The 24,072-nt window shown below is 36.1% G+C and overlaps 1 protein-coding gene across 8 annotated transcripts in view; it reads right to left on the reverse strand.

Moving 5' to 3' along the window:
• Positions 1-4,351: 4,351 nt before the first annotated feature.
• Positions 4,352-24,072, reverse strand: part of PHF3 (PHD finger protein 3) — an 86,014-nt gene continuing 66,293 nt past the window's right edge. For all 8 annotated transcript variants that reach the window (XM_027601315.1, XM_027601313.1, XM_027601312.1 and 5 more), the window contains 11 exons: positions 23,334-23,517; positions 20,295-20,442; positions 20,056-20,212; positions 18,396-18,512; positions 16,586-16,717; positions 15,657-15,792; positions 13,024-13,219; positions 12,361-12,508; positions 9,994-10,083; positions 7,665-7,860; positions 4,352-7,220 (listed from right to left, as the gene is read on the reverse strand). In XM_027601315.1, coding sequence (XP_027457116.1) covers positions 5,095-7,220; positions 7,665-7,860; positions 9,994-10,083; positions 12,361-12,508; positions 13,024-13,219; positions 15,657-15,792; positions 16,586-16,717; positions 18,396-18,512; positions 20,056-20,212; positions 20,295-20,442; positions 23,334-23,517 — 3,630 coding nt within the window. In that variant the 3' untranslated portion in view covers positions 4,352-5,094. The remainder of the gene's footprint in view (positions 7,221-7,664; positions 7,861-9,993; positions 10,084-12,360; positions 12,509-13,023; positions 13,220-15,656; positions 15,793-16,585; positions 16,718-18,395; positions 18,513-20,055; positions 20,213-20,294; positions 20,443-23,333; positions 23,518-24,072) is intronic.

The raw sequence follows: 24,072 nt of genomic DNA on the forward strand, positions 1-24,072 counted from the left end.
GAGACAAGCAGGGGGAGTCGGAGAGGGAGAAGCAGGCTTCCCTGGGAGCAGGGAGCCCGATGCGGGGCTCGATCCCAGGACCCTGGGATCATGACCTGAACTGAAGGCAGACGCCTAACGACTGAGCCACCCAGGCACCCCATGTAAACATGTTTTAAAGTAAAGGTGAAATATCTACTAAGCCAGGTGATGGCAATGTTTACCTTTTTCAATATTTTTTATTTATTTGACAGAGAGAGCACAAGCAGGGAGAGCGGCAGGCAGAGGGAGAGAGAAGCAGGCCCCCAGCTGAGCAGGGAGCCTGAAGCGGGGCTCAATTCCAGGACCCCGGGATAATGACCTCAGCCAAAGGCAGACGCTTAACTGACTCAGCCACCCAGGTGCCCCAAAGTTTACCTTTTTTAAAGATTTTTTTTTTTTAAAGATTTACTTATTAGATAGAAAGTCCAAGCAGGGGTAGGGGCAGAGAGAATCCCAGCAGACTGCCCGCTGAGTGCAGGCCTACTGTGGGGCTCAACATGGGGCTCCATCTCATGACATCATGACCTGAGCCAAAACGAAGAATCCAACGCTTAGAGCCACCCGGGCGTCCCTTAAAGATTTCTTTTAAAGAAGTTGCTGCAAAAAATCATTACTTTGCAGGGTATTCTTTTAAAATAAGGAATATTTTAAAAATACAGCTTGGGCAGATATATCCATCCACACAATTATTTCACAGAAAAAGCAAAGGTGTTTGGGGATATTCGTAGTAATACTGAATTCACTGCCTTTTCTTTAAGTATATATGTTGGAGTTCCCCCCCATGACTCTTCTGAATCTATAAAGTAGACTCATGTTTTCAAGACACTTCTAAGCTATTAACCTAGTATTTCTTGCTCTATACATGAATTACTGAAATTCTTTATGAAGCAGGAATCAAAGAATCAGGGTCGGCACCTTTTAAAAGAAGTAACCAATTCTGTTCATGATTTCGCTTGGGAGACAAAAGTCAATAGTTGATTATGTATATTGCCCTTTGTTGTCATTAGTTAAGTGGTAAACTGACCAAATGTTTTAAAGGGATCCGAGACTGGAATAGTGCAACTGATATATTTAAATGCTAAAATTAAGTAAACTATTTGCTTTAATAAAATGATTCATTAGCTCTCATAATGCATTTAAAATTAATTCATATCCATCTTTAAAACACAGCTACTGGGGCGCCCGGGTGGCTCAGTCGGTTAAGCGTCTGCCTTCGGCTCGGGTCATGATCCCGGGGTCCTGGGATCAAGCCCCACATCGGGCTCCCTGCTCAGCAGGAAGCCTGCTTCTCCCTCTCCCACAACCCCTGCTTGTGTCCCCTCTCTCGCCGTCAAAAAATAAAATCTTAAAAACACACACACACAACTACTGGGGCATGGGGAGGGTGGGAGGGTGCTCAGTAGGTTAAGCATCTGCCTTTGGCTCACATCATGATCCCAGGACCCTGGGATAGAACCCTGCATTGTGCTCTCTGCTCAGCCAGGAGCCTGCTTCTCCCTCTCCCTCTGGCTGCCACTCCCCCTGCTTGTACTCTCTCGCTCTGTCAAATAAATAAAATCTTAAAAAAAAAAAAAACTAGTTATTAAAAACTAAAAACATTAAATTTACCAGTTTTGTTAACACATATACATAAACCTGTGTCAACAGCCAAGTGGCTGAACTGTCAACTCCATTTTCTATTGTTGGTATTTTTCTTAATTTTTAAACATATTTACTCTGGCCTGAGAGCTGTTAAAACTCCAAAAACTTGGTTCACCTACACATAAGCTAAACTTAAGAATTGTGGTAAGTAAAATGGTCCCTCAAAGTTGTCTACATCCTAATCCATGGAACCTGTAAATAGGTTATTTGGCAAAAGGGAACTGAGGTCACAGATGGCTTTTAGGTTGCTAATCAGTGGACCTCAAAATAGTAAGGTTATCCTGGATTATCTGGGTGGGCCCAATGTAATCACAATGGCCCTTCCAAGTGGAAGAGGGAATCAAAGGATCGGAGATGGCAACATGAGAAAGACTGAGCCCCCTCTTGTTAGCTTTGAAGATGATGGAAGGGACCATGAGGCAAGGAAAGTGGGTGGCCCCTAGAAGCTGGAAAAGGCAAGGGGAATGGATTTTCCCCTAAGACTTCCAGAAAAGGAATGCACTCTTCCAACACCTTGATCTCAGCCTGCTGAGATCTGCTTCAGACTTCTGATCTACAGAAATGTACAATAAATTTGTGTGGTTTTAAGCCACTAAGTTTTGAATAATTTGTCACAGCAGCAATAGAAAATAAGACTTGAGAATTAGGATTTGAAATGAATATAAACTTAGCAAATCTATACAAGGGAACCACGGGTTTTTGTGTCTTCCTTCTCACTTTGAGCAGCTGGGTTGTTCAATAAAGGGTTTCAGACAGATTGGTGGAATAGAGAGGAAGGGGATACAAAAGGGACATACATAGTAATCAGGCTTTTGTCTCTCTCTCCTGCTCTCGGTTCTCATACAACTGGCATGCACACAGACCTTGGAGAAAACTAGCACTGAGCTAGAACTCAGTTCTGACAACAGCAGTCTAACCTTGGGCAAGTTTTTAAATTTTTCTAAGTACCAGTTTCATCAGGAGACCTCTAAGGTAAGTCTTCAACTTTCAGGCTGACCAAGGCGTATATAAAGCACCCCAACACGGTCTGACACAGAGGGTTCACAGAGACTTTCTTATTGCCACAAGGATTACAAGAGGTGGACTTTTTAAGTACTGAGACACCCTGGTACATTTTACTTAATAGACGTATGTATAAACCATCTTAAGATGGTTCTAAATTTATTTAAAAAGCATCAAACTGTTATAGAGCAAGTTTTCCTTAAGACAGGAAAAATAAAGATGAACTTCATTTAACTCACATTTATGTAAGGCTAGTTATAGGTGAGACTTAGACTGAGAATGGCTTTAGATGTACTTCTCACTGAAAACTTTTCTTTCTCCCTTTCCTCACAAGTTAAAATCTCAGTCATTATGCCTATACTTCTCCCACTCTCCACAATACTTCAATCAACGAGGGGTCAACAGAGTTGGTTGTAACACTTAACCCTGTAATCCCAGGAGATGGCCACTGCTACTAACAGGGGCCTCTACAGGAATGTATCATGTTCCAATGAGATAGGAAGAAAGAACTTTCAAGCAAGCATCGCAACAATATATACAAGAAGCTACTAAGAAGTAATCAAAAACTAACTTAAAGGCTTTCTTCCATTCTCACTCTTCTTCACTTGTACCTTGTTAAAAAAAAAAAAAAAATCCAGTGTCTGCTCAACCCCACAACCAGATAAATCAGAGAAAGCAGACTTACTAAAACATACATACTTGAAATAAAAAAGCTAACTTTTTGGTTTGAGGTGGTTTTTTGTTTATACTAAAACCCTGAAAACAATTTCTTCATAATTGTGCAAAAGATGACTTTAGGTTTTGTTTGCAAACTGACTAGTTTTCTAACAAGTTAATTTCCAAAAGAAAAGTAGACCAAAATTAAACAAACTTTATTTAAATACAAGTCCTGTTTCAGAACTTTTATGATGATTAATTTCGGAGGATAAGGATGACAAAAAAAGGGCTGCAAATTAGACAAAATATTTGGTTTTGAATTTACACCCCTTTTCTCTCCAGTAAGAATAGCAAAGCTGATTCAATTTCAAAAGCTTTAACTGTAATCTTTAGACTTTTTAAGAAAGCTTTATCTTTTTAATTTTGTGAAGTCATTTATATTTTTCCTCATTAATATAGATGAGTAAAAATACTGGTCCCCCCCCTTTTTTGGTCTCAAGTGTTGGTATCTTTTGGTAGCTACTGCTTTAAATTATAGCAATCAATACGGTAGGTAACTTAGGGTGTAAATAAATTTAAATTTGGATTAACAATAACCTCCATGTGCTATTTCAAGCAGAACTAGCATAGAGAACTGGAGAGTTATCCCCCCATCTCCACCAACAAATTAAGAGTTAATTATACATTTTACAAAGAGATTCACACCACGTTTCTCTTAAATAAGAGTTCTGTAATTAGTCAGTGTATCAAATTTTGATGGTATACAAGTTTTCAGAAACATACCTATATAATGGGTTATAGCTACACACTTTTTCATTGGTAGTTCTCAATTCTAACCTCTTTAGAACTACATGATTTATCTCAATAGCCTGTAATCCATGACATAGAAATTGTTTTTCCCCCCATCTATTGCCTGACCTAGAGAGCTATTACCTGTATGTTCTTGGTGGAGAAAGAGTTTAGTATCTGATAATTAAAGCTTTAAAGAAGAAATGCTTTTACTACTGAATTTCAAACCACACACACAAAATAGGTGAGAAATTCTTTTATCATATTTAGAATCAAAATATCCCTTAAAATATTTACATTTTACAGTAAAAAGGATAGCAAAACACAAGATCATGTACAAGCTTAAGTATTCAAGTTTCCAAAGAGCCAAAAATGAAAAGGAAAAAAATGGCCTACCACAAAGTTGTAGTATATGGTAATAAATGCCTTCAATGAGTGCAGATTAAAGCAATAAAAGTACTCCCTTGGGCGTCTGATTCTTAGTCAAAAACTGCTCAACTAAATGATTAATATAATCTGATTATGAAGTTGCTTGGCTTTCTGTTGCTCCTCTACAGTTTCTTTAAAAACAGTGCAATTTAAAACAAACTTACAGAGCACACATTACTCTCAAATTAGTCATTATATAAAGGACATTCACTAGAGGCAGTAAATATATTCCATAGTTAACCATATTTACCAAGTAAGGAATAAAACTAAAATTTCTAAGCCTTTATTGCATATTAATAAAACAAATCTTTGAATATACAGCAATGTAAAACTTTTAAAAATATTAAATTCCTATAACTAGGGACAGTTGGTATGAAGAAGGGGTGATGGGCACTGATACAGAGAGCACTCTGCACCAACACACAGATTTTATTGTTCTGCAAACCACCAATATTAAAAATTTAAAAGATGGCACAATCCTAGCAGGCAATCATAAAGTTTTTAAGAGACAACATTTCAGTTATTTAAATGTAATCTTGAAGCAGCCTGCAAATTTTACCTTTTGCTTTTAGCTCTGTCAGTGTGGTCCCTATCTTTGTGGTATCTATCTCTGTCCTTTTCTCCTTCTCTATGTTTACTTTTCTCTCGTTCTTTGTCCTTTTCATGGTCTTCACTTTTAGGTTTGTCTGGTTTCTTGTCTACATTCCTACTATCCCGGCTTGCTTTTCCATCTGCTCCTCGATCACCATGTGATAACCGTGCCCTCTCTTTATCTTTGTGCCCTTCCTCCCTGCTTTTCCTGTCTCTGTCCTTGTCTTGGGTTCTGTCTCTGCGTCTATGCCTTTCAGATTCTTGCTCCCATTCCTTTTCATGTCGCTCTCTTTTCAAATGGTGTGAATCACTATAAAATCTCTGTCGATCTCCTTTACCCCTATTAAATGGCCTATCCAGTTGCTGTTGATCTGGCCTACCCCAAGGGTCACTATGGCGCCTTTCTGGTCTTCGAATGTCTTTAACCTGGTAAAAATTTTGTGGGCCTATATACCTTGATGTTTGTGAAAGGGGACCCATCATACGTTGTGGCTGGCCTGTCAGATGAACAACAGGTGGCCAGGGAACCATGGGATTCTGAGCAAAGCCAAAGCCTGGAGGGGGAAGTAAAGGGGGTGGTAAATGTGGTGGAAATCCAAACATGCTTTGTGGGGGAAAATTAGGAGGCCCTGGAAATGGAAATCCAGGGGGGCTAGACTTGAGATGCTGAAGGTTGGGCTGCTGTGGCCTCATGGGTGAAAAGTTTGCACTTGTTCTGGGGCTGGTGCTTCTGGAAGTAAAGTTGATGCTTTTAGAAGGAAATTCTGATTGACATGTGTTTCCAACTTCAAAATGAGATGATGCTGCTGTCGATCCTCTTCGAAACGGGTGCACAGTTTCGATATTTTGCATTAAAATATCCTCCTGTAAGGGTTTTGCTTGTTCTGTTTGAGAAGTGTGTATGTTTTCTACCAACGGTGAGTTTTGTGCAACCCCTGAATTTTCACCCTGCTGAACACATGAGTTTTTCTCTACAGAAGACAACTTTTCCTCTACATTGATTTGTTCTGTTAAGTGCTCCTTGTGTGACAGACCAGGCAGGATGTGTTTCTCTCCATTCCGGCAATTATCTCCATCCTTGCTTTCTGAAGCAGTTATCTGCTGACTTCGTCCTGCTGCTTGTCTAGGATCCCGTTTCAGGTTGATAAACTGTGGGGACCTTGTTGTATTAGCAACAAGGTTTTCACTGCAACTGACATTACTGTCTATGTTTCCTTTTCCTACATTAGACCTGCATGGAGAACTAGTATTTGAAGTCCGATTATCTTGCACATTATTCTCTTGATCTTGCAGCAGCTGTCTTTTTAATGTTCTCTCTTTATTCTCCACAGTTTCCTCCTGTTTTGACTGAATTGATAAATTTGCTAAGAATGCTTCTGTAGAAACATCTGGTGGCTTACCTCTGAGGCTAAGACTTGCCAAAGGTCCAGGAGAAATGGAAGAAGACCCCATTACTGATGTTTCTTCTCCTACTACTACTGAATTAACTGTAGATTCTGAAAGATCATCTACTTTAACCTTTACCTCCTTGGCTTCACCATCAGTTGCTTCCACTTTATCTATTTTCTCTGCTTTGGGGTCAGCTTGCTCATTTATAAATGGAATTTCTTTGAGAGTGTTTTGTTCTATCACTGATTGAGCCTGTTCATATACCTGACCAGTAGTGCCCAAAAGGCTCTGAAGTATATCATCCACAGGAAGAGGTTTATTTGCTAATTCCAGAGTAGAAGGTTGATTTTCCCAGCCAATCAATACCCCAGGAAGGAATCTTAAAGGTTTTGGTGGCTCTTGTTTGGTGACTTCCACTAAAGGTTCAATTACTGTTGGAAGGTCTTCCTGAAGAGTTTGCTGAGGCTTATTTCTCTGCTTATGTAATACAGTTGTAAAAGAATTAAAAAAGTCATTTTCTTCCTCTGGTGTTTCTTCTGTGGAAACGTCTATTTTACTTTTTTTATCAGGTGGCAAAGCCATTGGTACACTTTCAGAAGTCTCAGCTGTGTGACTAGTACTAGCACTAGCACTATGTTGCCGTTTCAGTTTTTGACGGATAATTAAGCCCAACAACAGATTAGGTCTATGCAGTTCAAGCCCTGTATGAAATAAAAAACATCAATTAACAGTCATTTTCGGGACACCTGGGTGGTTCAGTCGGTTAAGCTTCAGCTCATGTCATGACCCCAGGGTCCTGGGATCGAGCCCCATGTTGGGCTCCATGCTCAGCTGGGAGCCTGCTTCTCCCTGTCCCTCTGCCTGCCACACCCCACCCCACTTGTGTGCACGCACAGCTCTGTTAAACTTTTTTTTTAAATCTTTAAAAAAAAATAAAATAAAATAAAAATAGTCATTTTCAACCATTACAATAAAGGGTACATTTTTGCATCCAGCTTATTACAGTCTATTAAATGGGTGCCTGCCCCTGTCAAGTCAGCTCTAGAGGGCTGGATCCTGAGAAAGCAAGCAGAGTCCATTTTGTCACTCTGGTCTCACCTCCCACTTTATTTTATTCATACTCTATTATTAAAATGTATACCTACCAGGTCCATCAAAAGGCACAAGAGGGTGTGGAATTTTATCTGCAGCACCCAAAGGAATAAGGTACATATCTTTAACCTGCTTCATGTTGTTAGCAGCTACTCCATAGCGCTTTCTGCTACTAAAGTATGCAAACAGCAAAGTATAAGAAATTTGATCTTCTTCAGTTACGGGTGTGAAGCGAACCACACAAATTTCCTATTCAAGAAAATAATAAATGATTGTTTAAAATAATAACCTAAAGAACAGCTTGGTTTTAAATATCATTTCTCAATTATAGTAATAATCTAGTAAATTTTATAATGATGATTACCAAATAACATGATTTACCAACTTAAATGCAGATAAAAAGAGTAAAGGGAAGCAACTCTTAGGGAAAGATCTTCGCTGATCCACTGATAGATTTGTTTTACCTGAAGGTGTCCCATAAGACACTGAGTCCCGAGGCAATTAATTTGCTCAAGGTGACACAACTTTCAGTGATAGAGAACATATTTAAACCCAAGTCTTTTGGTGTCTATATTATCTCATTTATATGTTTATATGTTTTTATATTTATATGTTACAACCTTCACAAAGGGCTGCCTGTGTTTTCAGCATACTGAAAATTAATATCACCTACCACCACCACCCTGCCATGTACACATACACAAAAACACTCAAATCCACTGAAAATCCCATTTACAGGGACTGGATTTAGAAATAAAAGAAGCTGTGTGAAAGACCTCAAATACACAAAGGCCATAAATTTTGTAGAATCCTTTCTTTGGCTTACTTATTTGGCACACAAATAAGTGTGCCTCTGGGTACTAGGTTTTGTTTCCAATAGAAAAGAGAGTTCCAAGGTAGTATTAATTTGGTAATGTAAAAAAAATGGATGCCTTTTCATGAAGGTACATAGTCAAAATGGAGAGAGCCAGAACTGCTACAAACCTAAATTAATGCAAGTTCTAAAGAAAACGTACAGATGAGCTAAACTATGGCTCTCCCTCTTACAAAAGGTCATCTAAACTGTCCTCTTTTAGGAGTAACAACTATTATAGTGTTTCAGTCAGTTCAGAAAGGAGGCATACTATAAAGTGTTAGGCAGAAATATATGGGGTAGATCAAGAGTGATTCCCAAAATGTCCAAGGGTAGTACCTTCCCAATGCTTTCCCATGACTTTTACTATCATGAGAAAGTGATAGCAAATAAATATTGTAATATTTTTTATAGTGCTTCAAAGTTTACTTGTATTCTAACACTGTATCAATTTAAATTCTAAAATCAATTATTGAAAAATATATATTCTTTTTAGCTTGAGATCATCCATTTTGGATTATTTCTAATCTTACTAGACGTGTCTAATCTTAAGATAAAAAATTAATGTTCTCTTATTTAAGTTTATTTTTTGAATGTATGTAATATGCTAGGTACTATCATCCTTGGAGGTAAAAACAATTTCTTCTAATGTAAATTTTCCTGTGTAGTACTGTTCTACACATTAAAGAAATTATAGAAAATATAGAGAGAGAAAAGAAAAAAATAATATTCTGATAGAGGCTACTAATTATCACCGACTATTCTCTTCCTTTCCTATTACAAAAAGAAGCCTTTTTAGCTGGGCACATCACCATCCAATAGAGATAACATTTCCAGAGATTACATTTCCCAGCCTTCTTAGCAGCTTACATAAGGCTACGTTACTAAAAAGTTCTTGCCAATGGAAGTTAGAGGAAGTGAAAGGATAACAGCAATTTCCAGGTCTTGCTTTTAAAACAACTAGACAGGCATTCTTCCACTTTTCCCACATGAGTTGGTAAGTCAGCTTTGACCACGTTTGACTGATAAGGGTAACACTCTTGGAAACAGCCAAATAAAGACAGAAGGAGACTGGTCCCTGAATGATCTTGTAGAATCAGAGCCCCAGAACTACTCTGAACCACTGACATATTAAAAAAAATAAACTTCTATATTCTTTGAGCCACTATACTTTTAGGGTCTCTCTGTTGCAGCAGCTTAGCCTATGCCCTAAGTAAACAAATGTCTATAATCAAAGCAAGGCAAAATTCCAGGAGGAATCTCAATACTTAATTCTAAAACATTTCTTCCAAAACACTGACACAGAAATCACTAAGAAAGCATACCAGCAGTCAAGAAAAACCCACAAAAGGAGTGCTGGGCTGTTTTGAACCTTAGCAAATGGCTTTAGTTCAGTTTTGTCAGGCATACTATATAGATTTAGAATTTGTCTTGGCTCCTTCCCCCAAAGTACCCTGCATATAGAACTCTCAGTGATTTACTTTTCAAATATTCTCTCATTTTGGTATAACTAAAGAAATTTCCCTTACCTTGGTTCCTGATGCTTTAATTTTTTCAACATAATCCCAGACTGTCTGAGGCGATATCCTGCCACCTACTTGAATACTATCTGGTAGATCCTACAGTTAGAAAGAAAGGTGAGCGTCATATACAAAATATAGTATAATAGTCATAATTCATTTAAATTTAGCTCTAAGACTAATTTGAAATGGTAATAAAAAAACAAGTAAAAAGATTTGCATCACAGAACATAAGAAAGTACAGGGGCAGCAATCAGGCTTGACCTCAAATGTCAACTCCAAATAACTAAGGTGGGTACCCAAGATACAACTGAGATCAAATCTGAGGTCATGTCAGTTCTCAGCAGGAATGACAGGCACAGTAAAGGGGTAGTGGCAAGCATACGACACATTAAAAATCCAGAAAGAATACAACAGATTTCAGAATATTAGAGATGGTTTTTCTTCTCTGACCTCCCCCTACCCCACCCCCTCTTCTTGGTGGTAGTGGGCAAGGATATCATTTATTAACAGCTGCATCTCAAAAGTTATTAAGTTTAATTATAGTGCATATTTTTACACAGTAGAGAATAACACTGTAATAATGCAAATTCATTTTTTTAAATGGTAGAATCTTTCTGAAAATAGATGACTATACATAAAATCAGTTAAGTGTGTAACTGAAAATATTTAAAACTAATCAGTATGTTTCTATTTTTCTAAGAAGCTGAGAACTCATAAAAAGCACAATTAATTGATATTAAATTTACTTAAGTTATTAATTACTTTAAATATTTATTTGGGATTTTAGTCCTAAACTAAAAAAAAGCAGAAAGCAGAGGTAGAATTCGGGAAAGCAACCACATAGAAACTGGCTTAGAAAGGAGAGTAATTTGTTTAAAATCAAATTCCATTGTTTAGGACTTCTTTCCCATTTAAAAGAGTTCTCATCACCACAGACTGGTCAAAGACTACATCTCTAAACAGATTTGTTCAAAAAGAATACCCTGGGTCCATTTAATTTTCCTCTTATAAAATCAATGTTTCTAAAATATTACTTGCCAAGCAAACTATATGTAAAAGTAATAATTAGGTTGCTTATTAAAACATAATGCTAAACAAACTGATCAACATTAGTTAAGCCACATTACATGTAAACTAATTTCAGCTAGGGGCGCCTGGGTGGCTCAGCTGCTTATTCCACTCAGGCTTTGCACTCAGCAGGGAGCCTGCTTCTCCCTCTCCCTCTGCCTGCCACTCTCCCTGCTTGTGCTCTCTCTCTCTCTAATAAATAATTATTTATTTATTAAATAAATGTTAAAAAAAATAAAAAATTTTAAAATGTGCTCTAATAATTTATTAAATATTTTTTTAAAATAAAAATTAAAAAATAAATGGGGCGCCTGGGTGGCTTAGTCGTTAAGCGTCTGCCTTTGGCTCAGGTCATGATCCCAGGGTCCTGGGATCAAGCCCCACGTCAGGCTGTCTCCCTGCTCCGTGGGAGGCCTGCTTCTCCCTCTCCCACTTGCCCTGCTTGTGTTCCCTCTTTGGCTGTGTCTGTCAAATAAATAAATATTAAAAAAAAATTAAAAAATAAACTAATTTCAGCCGAATACAAAGAAAAGTAACATTAATAGAAAATATAATCTCAACAAAAATGCAGTACCCATGTACTGATTTATTTTCCTTCTGCATAAACACAGAAAAATAGAACTTTCTTCAAAATAGTTCAAAAATGTCATATTTTCTCATTTATCATAATAGTATAGCTGCTTACTTTCCATAAATATTCTAAATTAATATTCCATAAATATTTCTTCCTATTCCTGCAGGTATAAAACCAAGGGTACCTGCAGCAACTACAGTCATTGGTCTCATGAGACTGTCAACTTGCTGTAATGTTTCAACTATAACCTGCATCTCATTCACAGAAAGAAGCAGGAAGAACTGTATTCATGCAGTTGGGAAACATAAGCAACAGGAGAATGAGAAGAACTGTTAACAAGGAAAAATCTTCCTGACAGGCTAATACGGAAGACCATACTAAGTAGGTCAATCTTTTATCAAGTCTATATTTAAAGAAAAACTTAAGCTATCCATGCAGACTCTCATTAATTTTTAATTCTCTGACACTGGAAAGCACATCTTAAAGTATAGGACATGTGGGTTTAAAACTTTCAGAACACAGTTATCTACAGTTCAAACACTCCATTTGTGAACTCATAGTTCCATTAATTGAATGGTTTAAGGATCACTGTCAATATTTTTCTTATGAATGAAAATAAATTTATCATTTAATATTTTTATTATTTATAATATTGTTTTCTCTCCTGCTGCTTTTATAAACACATATGTTAATCCGAGCAGAACAGAAAGGGGCAGAAAAGTTCACAGTACCTCTGTCAAATACTCGGGGGAACCAGACACTGGGTAGGCTTTGGTAACAAATTTTGCCACAGAAGGCATGTTGATAAAACCTTTCCAGATGAAGTTCAATCGAGCCAGGAAGGTAGACTCAACTTCAACAGTTCCAGGCATCTCTGGACTAAAATATAACATTAAAAATTGTCAGCCTTAAAGATCTGCTCATGAATAAATCCATTTTCTACTAGGTCATTAATTATTTCTATTTTAGCATGTCAATAAAGCCAAAATATGTAAAGACTATTGATTAAAGAGTTTAGATTTTCACTTTATAAAAAATTACATTCATATTTACATGGTCGTGTTTTCAAAATCGTCCTTCCAGGGTGGCTTAGATGAAGGTACAGAGAAGTACAAGCAATTTTTCTTAAATGACCTATCTCTTGCCTCTTGGGACCAACATAATTAAATGGAATTTTAAAGTCAAGTCCCCACATACAGACTCAAATCTCTAAATTAATCTTGAGTCTTATTCTTTTATCTCAATAAGTTTAATGTTTTAGAAGGTACAGTTACTTTCTCAAAAGAAAGGTTCCTAAGAAATATGTTACCTTTTTGTTTTTGAAGACCTCCAAATATAATCTGGCAAAGATCTATAATGATTATTATAGAAATTGTAGCTAAGAGAATTATTACCGTGGAGCAGGAGAGAATGTTGACTTCGGAGACTCTTGTTTCTCCTCTTCAAAGAATTCAGAAGCCAAAATATTTGAGGTTGAAGACAATGCATCTGCTATACTTTCTGCTTCATTATCTGAATGTTTACGAGATACTCCAACAACAACTTTAACTTTTTTTGGAGAAAGATCATCTACAGGTGGTGCCATTCGACCTAACATCAGACGACATGAAAATAAATCTTTTGTAAACTGAAATTTCTATAACCTCATCCATTTTGCTTCTAAAGTTACTGTTTTTCTGACTGCATTGTTGCATAACCTTAGATTTCCTGGGGTAATTTTTAACTATCATCTCATGATGCGTTGTATTACACCTCTCCAACTGATGGGGAATTAGGAAAAGAGGGTGCTGAGTAACCTCGGTAAGCTGACATGGAAACATGGTAACTAGAACCTGAAGTCAGTTTCTTGACTCCCTAGCAATTTTTTTTAACTAAACTATACCAAATTCTGTCTTGAAAAGAACTGAGTAAAACAACTCTGTATCCTACTTTGTGTTACATATATAGCAGCAGCTCGTGACATAAATGCATAGTGCAGGGCTTATTTACTAAACATGAAAAATATTAGTAAAGTTTAAAAAATGACATTGGTTTTAGGCTATAGCATCAAGAAGGGAAAAAAAATCTCTCAAACTTTCTGAAAATAGGTTAGGTCTAGTAGTGTTTAACAACTGTTTTTGTGTGATACCATTAAATTTACTGAAATATTACCACGGAAATGATTAAAATTAATAGAAATAACTAAGAGTATTTTTTATTAAGACAGAACTAAATGGGTGTATTTAAGAATACTATTACATCATGGATGGCTTTCTTTAAGAATAACAAAGTCTAAAAACATTCTGCCCTTTAAGTCTTTATCATTGTACAGATTGTAAAATATGTAAACAGAATTTTGAGTAAATAGGATTTTTATTATAGGAAAATTACTTAATTTGTAATACATTTCATCTAGCCTCTAATCCAATGAGGGACAGCAGCAAATAGATTAACCTAAGAATTTTTCATGTTACTGAACAAGGTACGTATCATTTCTTAGAATACCACAGTAAAAAAATAAAATTGAGAGCCACATCTCCAGACTTTACAAAACTCCTGATCCTCTATTTTTAACAATAAACTGAATATAGTTTAAATTCTTCCTTAATACATCCCCATTTTTTATGCCCTAAATCTAGTCAACCTCCAACATCTATCAATATTACCTAATGTATTTCAAAGCCTCCACTTATTCCTATCTCCAATGACCACTCTAATCTCTCGAATCAAAACTATCTTCATCTCCTACTTGGACTAGTGCAAAGGCTTCCTGTGCAGTTTCCCTCCTTCCTCTTCTGGCTTCTCCCACTCTAATCTCTTCTCAAAGTCAGAGATAGATCTTGATAAAATTCCCATCTGATCATGTCATTCCCTTGCTAAGAAACCCTTTAGTCACTGTCCACCGCTCTTAGATAAAAGACCAAAATCTTCAATGCAGCTACAAAAGATTTTCAGCATTTCTGATCATGATCTATAAAGTAATATTTTATCTCATAATCCATTACTTACATACACACACTCACATCTCTGCGGGTGTGTGTGTGCATGCGTGTGTGTATATAGATGTATGTGTATGTGTGTATATGTATTTTTGTTATACAAGTAACTGAAACTAAAGTCTCACAAAATGGTACTCATCTTTATAAGTGCAGTTCCCTGTGGTACTTTCTATTTTGTTTTTCTTTGTTTTTGAAATGCTAATAACTGCTTACTAAATTGATTTCACTACTAAGAAGTCACAACCTGAAATTTGAAAGGCAAAAAGATATTACAAGACGTGATCTCTAAATATCTCTTCAAACTAATGATGTGCCTCTCTCCTCCTCTCGAATTCACTTCAAGCTCATGCCATTCCCAGTATTCACAATGGTCTTCCCCTTTCTCTTTGCAGGCTTTCAACTTTCATGACTCAGCTTAAATGTCAATTCTTCAGCCAAGTCTCCCCAATGCCCCAGTCTAGTCTGGGTCTTCCTGCTAGCTAAATACATTTACAACTGTACTTCTGTAACCCAAATCATCACCTGCCTGTCTTTCCCACTAGGTTAGAGTTTCTCTTAAAGCCTGGATAAGATCTGACTTTTTCACCACTATATTCCCTGCACCAGAAAGTGCGCAGCAAGAACTCAATAAATATTTATTGAATGAATGACCAAATAGAAGAATGCTAGAGAAAAGGTATTTTGGGATTTGTTACATATGATAATAAAATATAAATGCTATTTTACTCCTTCACTTAATAAATGACAGTACCATCACAACTGCCCAACATTTCTGATGCCTACTCTAATGCTTAAATTCTAGTCTTTTGCCCCAGGGTTGTTAAGTTCAGATCTTAGATAGTATAATTAATTCTAGATCACAAACCATACCACAGTATAAAACTATAACTCAACTCTGAAGACTACCACTCAAAAAATGTGCTACTCCTCAAAGGGAGTGAGCAGGTACCTGACCCCCAATTCAGAGAAAACAAAAACCTATTTAAATTACAAATACAAGTATCTCTCAAAATGAAAGCAACATTTCAGAAAGAAAAATTTCCAATTACCTATGCAAATTTTACAGTTAAGATCAAAAAGATGTTGTCTGTGTTGACTAGTGGTATCTTTGGACATAGAATCAATCTCTTCTTTTTGTTTTTCAGTTCCTTCTGTCTTTTCCAATGACTTGTTAGCTGTAGGTTCCTTAAAAAAAAAAAGAGTAAAAAAGTTTTAGCAGACAAAATTTGGCCCTAATTATTAAAATCAACTTATATTTCATATTGATTTTTTTCTAAAATGAAAACTATTCCATTCATAGGTTTTCACTATTTTTTTTTAATTTTAAAGAATTTTATTTATTTAGAGCGAGTGAGCAAGCCGTGGGGGGGGAGGGAGAGGGAGAGAGAATCTCAAGCAGACTCTATACTGAGCACAGAGCCTGATGCAAGGCTCAATTTCACAACCTGAGATCACCACCTGAGTGAATCCAAGAGTCAGCCACTCAACCAAATGCACCACCCATGTGCCCCCCTTCACTATTTCTTTAAAAAATAAATGCTAGATACTAATTATTACTTAAAGTAGAGCAAAAACTCAGACATCCTTCATTCTTTAAGGCCTCTAACAAGATTTCATATTATTTCCTCACTGATATTTGAAATAAGAAAAGCTGTACCAAGCTCTCACACCACTGTCTACCTAAGAAGCACTTACAGATTTATAGGCCTATTAAAGAATTCACCAAGTCACAGAGACCCCAGGAATCTACATTTTAACAAGTGTTTAACAGGTGCTTGTGATGCAGATAGTCTGCATACTACAACCAGAGAAACAATATTGTAAACACTCAAAAAAACCATGAAACCAATAAAATTAACTACTAAAATATATACATTTTTAAAAATTCTTCTTTTACCTTTAAGAACATTTTAGACAAACCTTTTCTGAACCTTCATGTTTTGAGCATTACAAAACATGACATTTTTATTATTTTTACCTGAATCTCCATGGCTGCTTCCTGTTCTTTCATTGGGGCATCACTCTCAATTTCAATTTCACCTTTATGAGTTATTTTTGTGATTGGTCGTCTTTCCACTTCTCTCTGCTCTTTCTCAATCATTTCTATGGTCTAAAGGAAGTATTTTAAAGAAACACTTCATAATTAAAGTATACATATTTCCAAATGTACAGCTTTAAATAATAGCTTACCTAAAAATGAAAGCAACATCACAGATGATTTTTAATCTTTAGGTGGTCTCTCAAACAACAAACATATATTGAGTACTTACAAATGCCAGATACTATTTTAAGTGCTGGGGTTATAAACCTTGAGAAGTTCACATGTAAATTAACCAGAGACAACTAAAGTGCAATGTAATTTGCAAAGGGTTGAAACATGATATTTATCTAGTTTTTTACTGGCTGCCACCAGGGAAATGAGAATTATCTTCCTCAGATTCCTAACTTGATGTTCTTAACATCCCCCCAAATAATGGAAGTTTATTCAAACACCAAAAATTATCAGGTAGTCCCTGTCAGCTGTCTCCTGACTAAGCATACTTTGTGACAGTGGTAATTTAGTTGAACAAACTTGGCAACAAAATGTTAAGCAAGTGTAGCAAGAACTACTGAAAAGCAGTCAAGAGTGGAATGGGTTAAGAAAGGTAAAGATGGGTCTGGTCATTAATCTTGCCTTTGTTAGGTGCAAATCATCCTTTAAAGAAAGAAATCAGGTACATGCCCTAAAGAACAAGCTGGTCTCCAAAGCAGATGGTACTTGCAGCCACAGTTTCAAAGCAGAAGAAAGCCGTGTGCATATTTGGGATATGGAGGGAAAGATGAGGTGATACTATTTTCAACATAAAAGGAAAAATTACACAGGCTGAAAGTGGAAGAATTATATGAATAAGTTTAATATAACAAATCAAGGCCTCATGCTTCAAACTAGTTTGGGCAAAAGACCTACAGAGAGGTTTAATGCCTGAGATACAAGTATTTAGAATCAGGTAAATCATGTACAGTTCCTATGAACTATAAGTAACCAGTATTTTCTAGCATAAAAAGCTAATATTCTGAGGCCACTGTAATCAAAATAGAAGATAACATGGTCATCCCACTGTCACAATAACCCTAAGTCATATTCACTTAATCTTTAAAAGTACGTAAAAGTTCACAACCCCCAAATGAAAACTCTTGGCATTGGTTACTTTCATAATTTTTTAGTTTTAAAAATGGACTATGGTGCACATACTATTTATGTTATATAGCACTTCAACTGAGCTGGGGCTGAGGTACTTAAGCCCACAACAAATATGAACACTCATACATGACAATTTGGATCAGGTTTCATCAATAAATGTGTTAAGGGAAAGAAAACCTTGTTTTTCTGAGCTTTTGACTTTTGAAACTTATGACTAGAAAGGAATTATACACCTACAAAATTTTCAATCTGACTTAATCTAGTGCTACAAATTACCAATATTCATAATACCTTCAAATTGTGTTCTGGAAAAGTACAGATGTGATTAAGATGTGCTTATTTTCCCACCTTTCTGATTTACAAAACATAACAAAATGCAAGTTAATTATGTACTCTCATAACTGGAAAAAATGAGAAAAAAGCAGCAGAGATAAAAACAAAAACTGAATTTAAGAACTCAGTTAATGGGGGGATAAGCACAGAACAGGAAGTTTGTATTACCGTGCATTCTGTGTTAAATTACCTCTGTGTATATATAATTTTCCCTCTATGGCTGAAAAATATAGGTTCTGATATAGTCAAACACCATATTCATAGATAATCTTACATGTCTGTTTTCTCTCCGTCTCCATGCAGCTAACTCTTTAGAAGCCAGTTCTTCTGGACTCATTCTTATAAGATGATCAGGGGTTACTTCTCCTTTCAGTACTTTTTTAAATAATATCTGGAAATATTTAAAAATGGGAATGGAGGAGAAAAACAGTTTTAAAATAAAGAAGAAATGCCGTATAAAAACTTGTAATAAATAAAGATGTAATAAAAAAAATCAGTTCTGAAACCTGATTTACAAATGTTTAATGATTTATATATTATCTACTACAGAGAAATTTATTGACAGCCTTGTATTCTAGGAACTTATCATCTAAGGCAGCAAAATATACCTTTCATATGAAAATCAACACACAGTGGAGAAGCATGTAGAACCATTATGTCTATCCAAAAATTGTACTGAGACTGTTCCCCGCCCCCCCCAACCAAAAAAGACTCTCAGAGTATTCCTAAGGACACACACTCGGTCTTATTAGCCAACCTGTAGTATAGCAAGGTACTCCATAAAAGAACTTTACTGAATGTGACGTCCTTCATATTTTTAAGATTTCATGTTTAAGTTCTAACAGGCTTAGAGGGGACTCCAGAGCAAAGAACCCACTGCAAGAAAGAAACCTAAAGGAAATAAATGTTTACTAACTGAAGAAAAGCTTCCAGACTACATAATTCAAGATGTATCTGATCCCCTAGACCATGATGACGGATTGCACATGTAGATTTTTCTTAAGCAGCTGTTAGTATACCTCAAGGAAAACCTCATATCACATACTATCTATTGCAAATATCATTATACAAATTGATGAACTATTATCACTTATGTGAAAATCTTACAAAACTTAAGCAAATATACAAGGAGTTTGCATTTACACACAGTTTTTAGATATCCTCTAAGTCCCAAACAGGAAATGCCAGGAAATGATTAACAGTTCAAGTACTGTTTGCTTCACTGCTAAAAGATATTTATGTATGTATGTGTATATATATGTATTTATTTTTAAAAGATTTATTTATTTGACAGAGAGAGAGAACGAGAGAGGGAACACAAACAGGGGAAGTGGGAGAGGGAGAAGCAAGCTTCCCACTGAGCAGGGAGCCCAATGTGGGGCTCAATCCCAGGACCCTGGGATCGTGACCTGAGCCAAAGGCAGACACTGAATGACTGAGCCACCCAGGCGTCCCACTAAAAGATATTTAGAATTAAAATCATATTCAAATGAACAAAATGTTTTAAAATAGGATTCTTTTTTACCTAAATGTCAGTTTTTTCTTAAGGGCTGTTAACTATTTTTAGATTTAAATCAGAAGTACCAATATGCAATATTGTGTTTGTTATGAATTTTGGCTTAAAAGTAATTTTAAAGAATACATAATGAATGAATTTTTAATAAGTTGGATTAAATAAGGGACACAAAGGAAAGAAAATTCACATAAATCAGGTTAAGGCAGACTTGGTATTTTACATTTTAATACACTCATTATATAACACTAGTTACCATTATGCAGAATTCATAACTCAGTTCAGTAGCAAATGACTATTAAAATGACAGTCTCACTTGGAGAAATAAATTATAGATCTATTGTATTATCATCTTAAATTCCAATGTATTCAGAAAAGCTGGAAGGATAGATATCTATAGATATGAACGAAACATACTTACATTGTTTTTAGGATCTTTCAGATTGAACATCAGACTTCTGTATTTGTTCTTATATTTAGCATCTGTGTCCCGAAAAAAAGAGAAAAGCTCTTTTTCAATTTTTGTGGCAACTTTTGCTGCTTTTTCCTCTGGTACCTTCAAATTTGAGTCTGTAAGTCTTAAAATTAGAATAATTCAATTATTCTTCAAATACATGAAGCATGTATTATTTAATCTTCTATAATAATAATGTGTGTTACCTTTTCATAAGAATGTCTTTGAGAGAATGTCTGACACTTTGTCTGATCTGATCAGCAGAAGGCTTGGAAGTAGACGTAGCAGGAGGATGCATATTAGGCATTCCCTTTTCAATTTTCTTCTTTTTTAGCTCTTGCTTCTCATGAACCCCTAATTTAAACAATTTTCAAAACTCATTGTTTTTAAAAAGGTATCTTCCTTTTTAATGAATAATGTTAAGTTTATAAACAAAATTAACTGATTAAAAATCAGTATTTAGAAATAAGATCAGAACCCATATTCCATACTGAAATATTTCTGACATTAAAATTCTAATCTACATATGGTGACAGATGTTAACAAGACTTACTGTGATCATTTTGCAATATATAAACATCCAATCATTGTCATACACATGAAACTAACATAATGTTATATGCCAATTATATCTCAATTAAAAAAAAAATTCTAATTTAAATGAATTTTAATGACAAATTGACTAAAAAGTGGCTTAAAGCTATGAAACGCATATGCCCTTTTCCTATTTTATTTTTTCCCATTTTTTTAAGCTTTATTTATTTAAGTAATCTCTATACCCCACATGGGGCTCTGACTCACAACCCCAAGATCAAGAATCACATGTTTTTCTGAGGAGGCCAGCCAGCCCCCCCACCCCCCGCCCCCTTCCCTGCCCCAACAATTCTAAAATCTATCATTTTTATCATTCATGTCTTCATTTTCCTACATAACCAACTTTGATTTGACAGTCCAACATTATTACCCCACCCCTGCATACTAAACACCTTTATCCTCTCTCCTTTAAACATCTGCATTTGCAAAACTACAACCCCGATAAAAGCCAAATAGCCTACGACCAGCTGAAGGCAACTGGAGAAAAATAAACACTGATGCTAACAGATCTTGCTTTAAATTTATAACCACAAATCTGAAGTAGATAACAATCTGCTGTCCTAATCCTATTAAGTTTTCCCAGTAAATCGGCTCTCCACCACCCAACATCTATTTTAGACTTCTTTCTCCTTTCTTCTCAAACCAACAATACCTCCTTCCCCAACTTCAACCTCATTTGATTTTTTTCACTTCATATTTTACTAAGAAAACAGGAAAATGACAGCTATCACATCTTCCCATCACCAAATCTAACCTACCTGCATCTACCCTCCCTCCCACCATATACAATCATCTTCCCTACTATTAAAATGGATAAGCTGTCCTTTTCTATGACCAACCCTTCTATGTAAATCCCATCCCCTCTTGTTTCTTCATGGATTTTGAGCCCCTCGATTACATCATCAAATTCTCTCTCTCGGGGCGCCTGGGTGGCTCAGTCGTTAAGCGTCTGCCTTCGGCTCAGGTCATGATCCCAGGGTCCTAGGATCAAGCCCCACATCAGGCTCCCTGCTCTGCGGGAAGCCTGCTTCTCCCTCTCCCACTCCCCCTGCTTGTGTTCCCTCTTTCGCTGTGCCTCTCTCTGTCAAATAAATAAATAAAATCTTTAAATAAAAAAAATTCTCTCTACTGGATCATTCCCAGAGTCTCACAAACATGCTATATCTCCCTTAAAAAATTCTTGACCTCCCATATCCCTCTAGCTACCACACCATTTCTGTTCCCTTTAACAGCAAAATTCTTTAAAACACTAATCAGATTCCTGGCTTTCCATTCTTCCATAAACCACTACAACTGGCTTTTATCCCCAGTGCTCCACCAAAACCATTCTAGTCAAGGTCACCAATGATTTCCATTTCACTGAATCACATAGGATCTGTGCTCATCTTATTAGATGTCCAGACAACACTGAACTGATCATTCCCTCCTTCTTGAAACTTCATCATGGTCCCTTAGTTCTCTTATCTCACAGACCATCTTTTAGTCTCCTTTGCTGGAACCTCTTGTCTTCTCAACTTCTAATGCTGATGTGCCCCCCAAGTGCTGTGCTTCTGCCTCTTCATTATCAAACTCTTTTTGTAACTATTTATATCTAAGTCCATGATTTTAAGTAACTATGCACTGATAAATCCCTTGTTTATATACCACCCTTTAAGTCTTCTCTAAGCTCCAGACTCATCAGCCAAAGGTTTACTCAAACATCTTTACCTGGGTATCTAAAAGGCAGCTCAAAGTTAAAACACCCAAACATAATTTTTCAATTTTCCTCCCCAAATCTGTTTTTCTCAATAAATGGCACCATTTATTTAATCCTCTGCTAAGACTCTCTTTCCTTCACCTACCTATAACTAATCCACCAGCAAGTTCTGCCAATTCTACTATAAAATATATCGGAATCTGACCATTTCTCAACCTTCCACTCTGCCTCTGTTCCAAGCTACCATCATGTCTTTCCTAGGCTACTACAGACTCCTAACTACCCTCGTTCTCTCCTATTCTCCTACCAGCCAATCTTCACAGGAAAACGAAAGTAACCCATCATTACCTTGTACAATATCCTCTGAAGGTTTCTCATTACATTCAGAATAAAATACAAACTCTTGGTCATGGTCTCAAAGTTCCCACATAATTTTCTCTGAACTCACCTCGACCATCATTCCATCCCATGTATTACTGTCTAACCACCCCACAGTGGCTTTCGTGCTCCTCAAATACCAAGCTTGATTCTACCTTGAAACCTTGAGACTGCACCCTACCCAGTCCTCCAAAAAAGAGTTCCCATCCCTTCAAATCCCACCTCACAATTTACCTCCTCCTACCTAAAACAAACTCCCACCATTCTCCTCAACTGTGACTCTTAACCCCATTTACATTTTCTTCACAGTGCCTAAGTGCTGTAAAAATAGCACACCATTTTGTCTACTTATTGTGTCTTCTATTAGTGTTTAAGTGCCATGAGGATGGGGTCTTACTAAGTTCATTAGTCCTTCCCAGAATTTAGAGCAATAGTTTTTAATTTCAAGAAATATCACCTCAACTATTTTTATTGCCATTAAAATGTTAAAATGGTTAAATTTCCCTAAAATATACTAATTGATAGTGTATGAAATATAACTTTATTAATACATAATAATTTTTATTAATCTTACTACCTGGTTTGGAACCTTTTTCTCCTGTGCAAATAACAGCTGTAGTCTCTTTTGGCATTTTTTCATTTTTTTCTTCTGAGGATCTCCGAGGTAAAACTGGTTGTCCCGTCTTTCGAAGAGGAGCTAGCTGCCATTTTTTTATTTCACTATCTCTACAGTCTGATGAGTTTTTGCCTTCACCAGATTCCTTGGAAAAAATAGTATGTAATTCATTAGAATGAAAACTACTAAAGCAAGGCTCCAGAGTATGTGGATGAGAAAAATTAAACCTAATTAGTATTACAATCTATTAAGATAGCAAACATTATATTCTTTAGCCTAATAAGTATTTAAAAGTTTTTTTTTTAAGATGTACAAAAATAACTCTCAATTAATAGCTAAAAGGAGTTTCAGTCTCATTCAAAATCCATTTGTTAAGCACCTATTTTGCAAAACACGTAATAGCCTATAAAGGAGAACTAAAAAACTTGGATACCATTTTCCCAGTAATGATATTAGAAAAAAAAAATCAGATATAAGATAGTAAGAGTTCTTTTAGTTGGCTGTAGATATGGAAAAAGGAGGGAAAGATTGTGGAGAAATAGGTATCTATGTTTTACACTATTTTCTAAAACAAATGAAATCACACCCACCTATAAGTTTATCACTTATATTCTCACTGTCTCAATTGGCACTTTTAACTTCCATAAATTAGAACAAACCATCAGGATACTTGCTACTCTCATCCTAATTATAACCAACA

Source organism: Zalophus californianus, chromosome 7 (genome assembly GCF_009762305.2).
Source record: "Zalophus californianus isolate mZalCal1 chromosome 7, mZalCal1.pri.v2, whole genome shotgun sequence".
NCBI lineage: Eukaryota > Metazoa > Chordata > Mammalia > Carnivora > Otariidae > Zalophus > Zalophus californianus.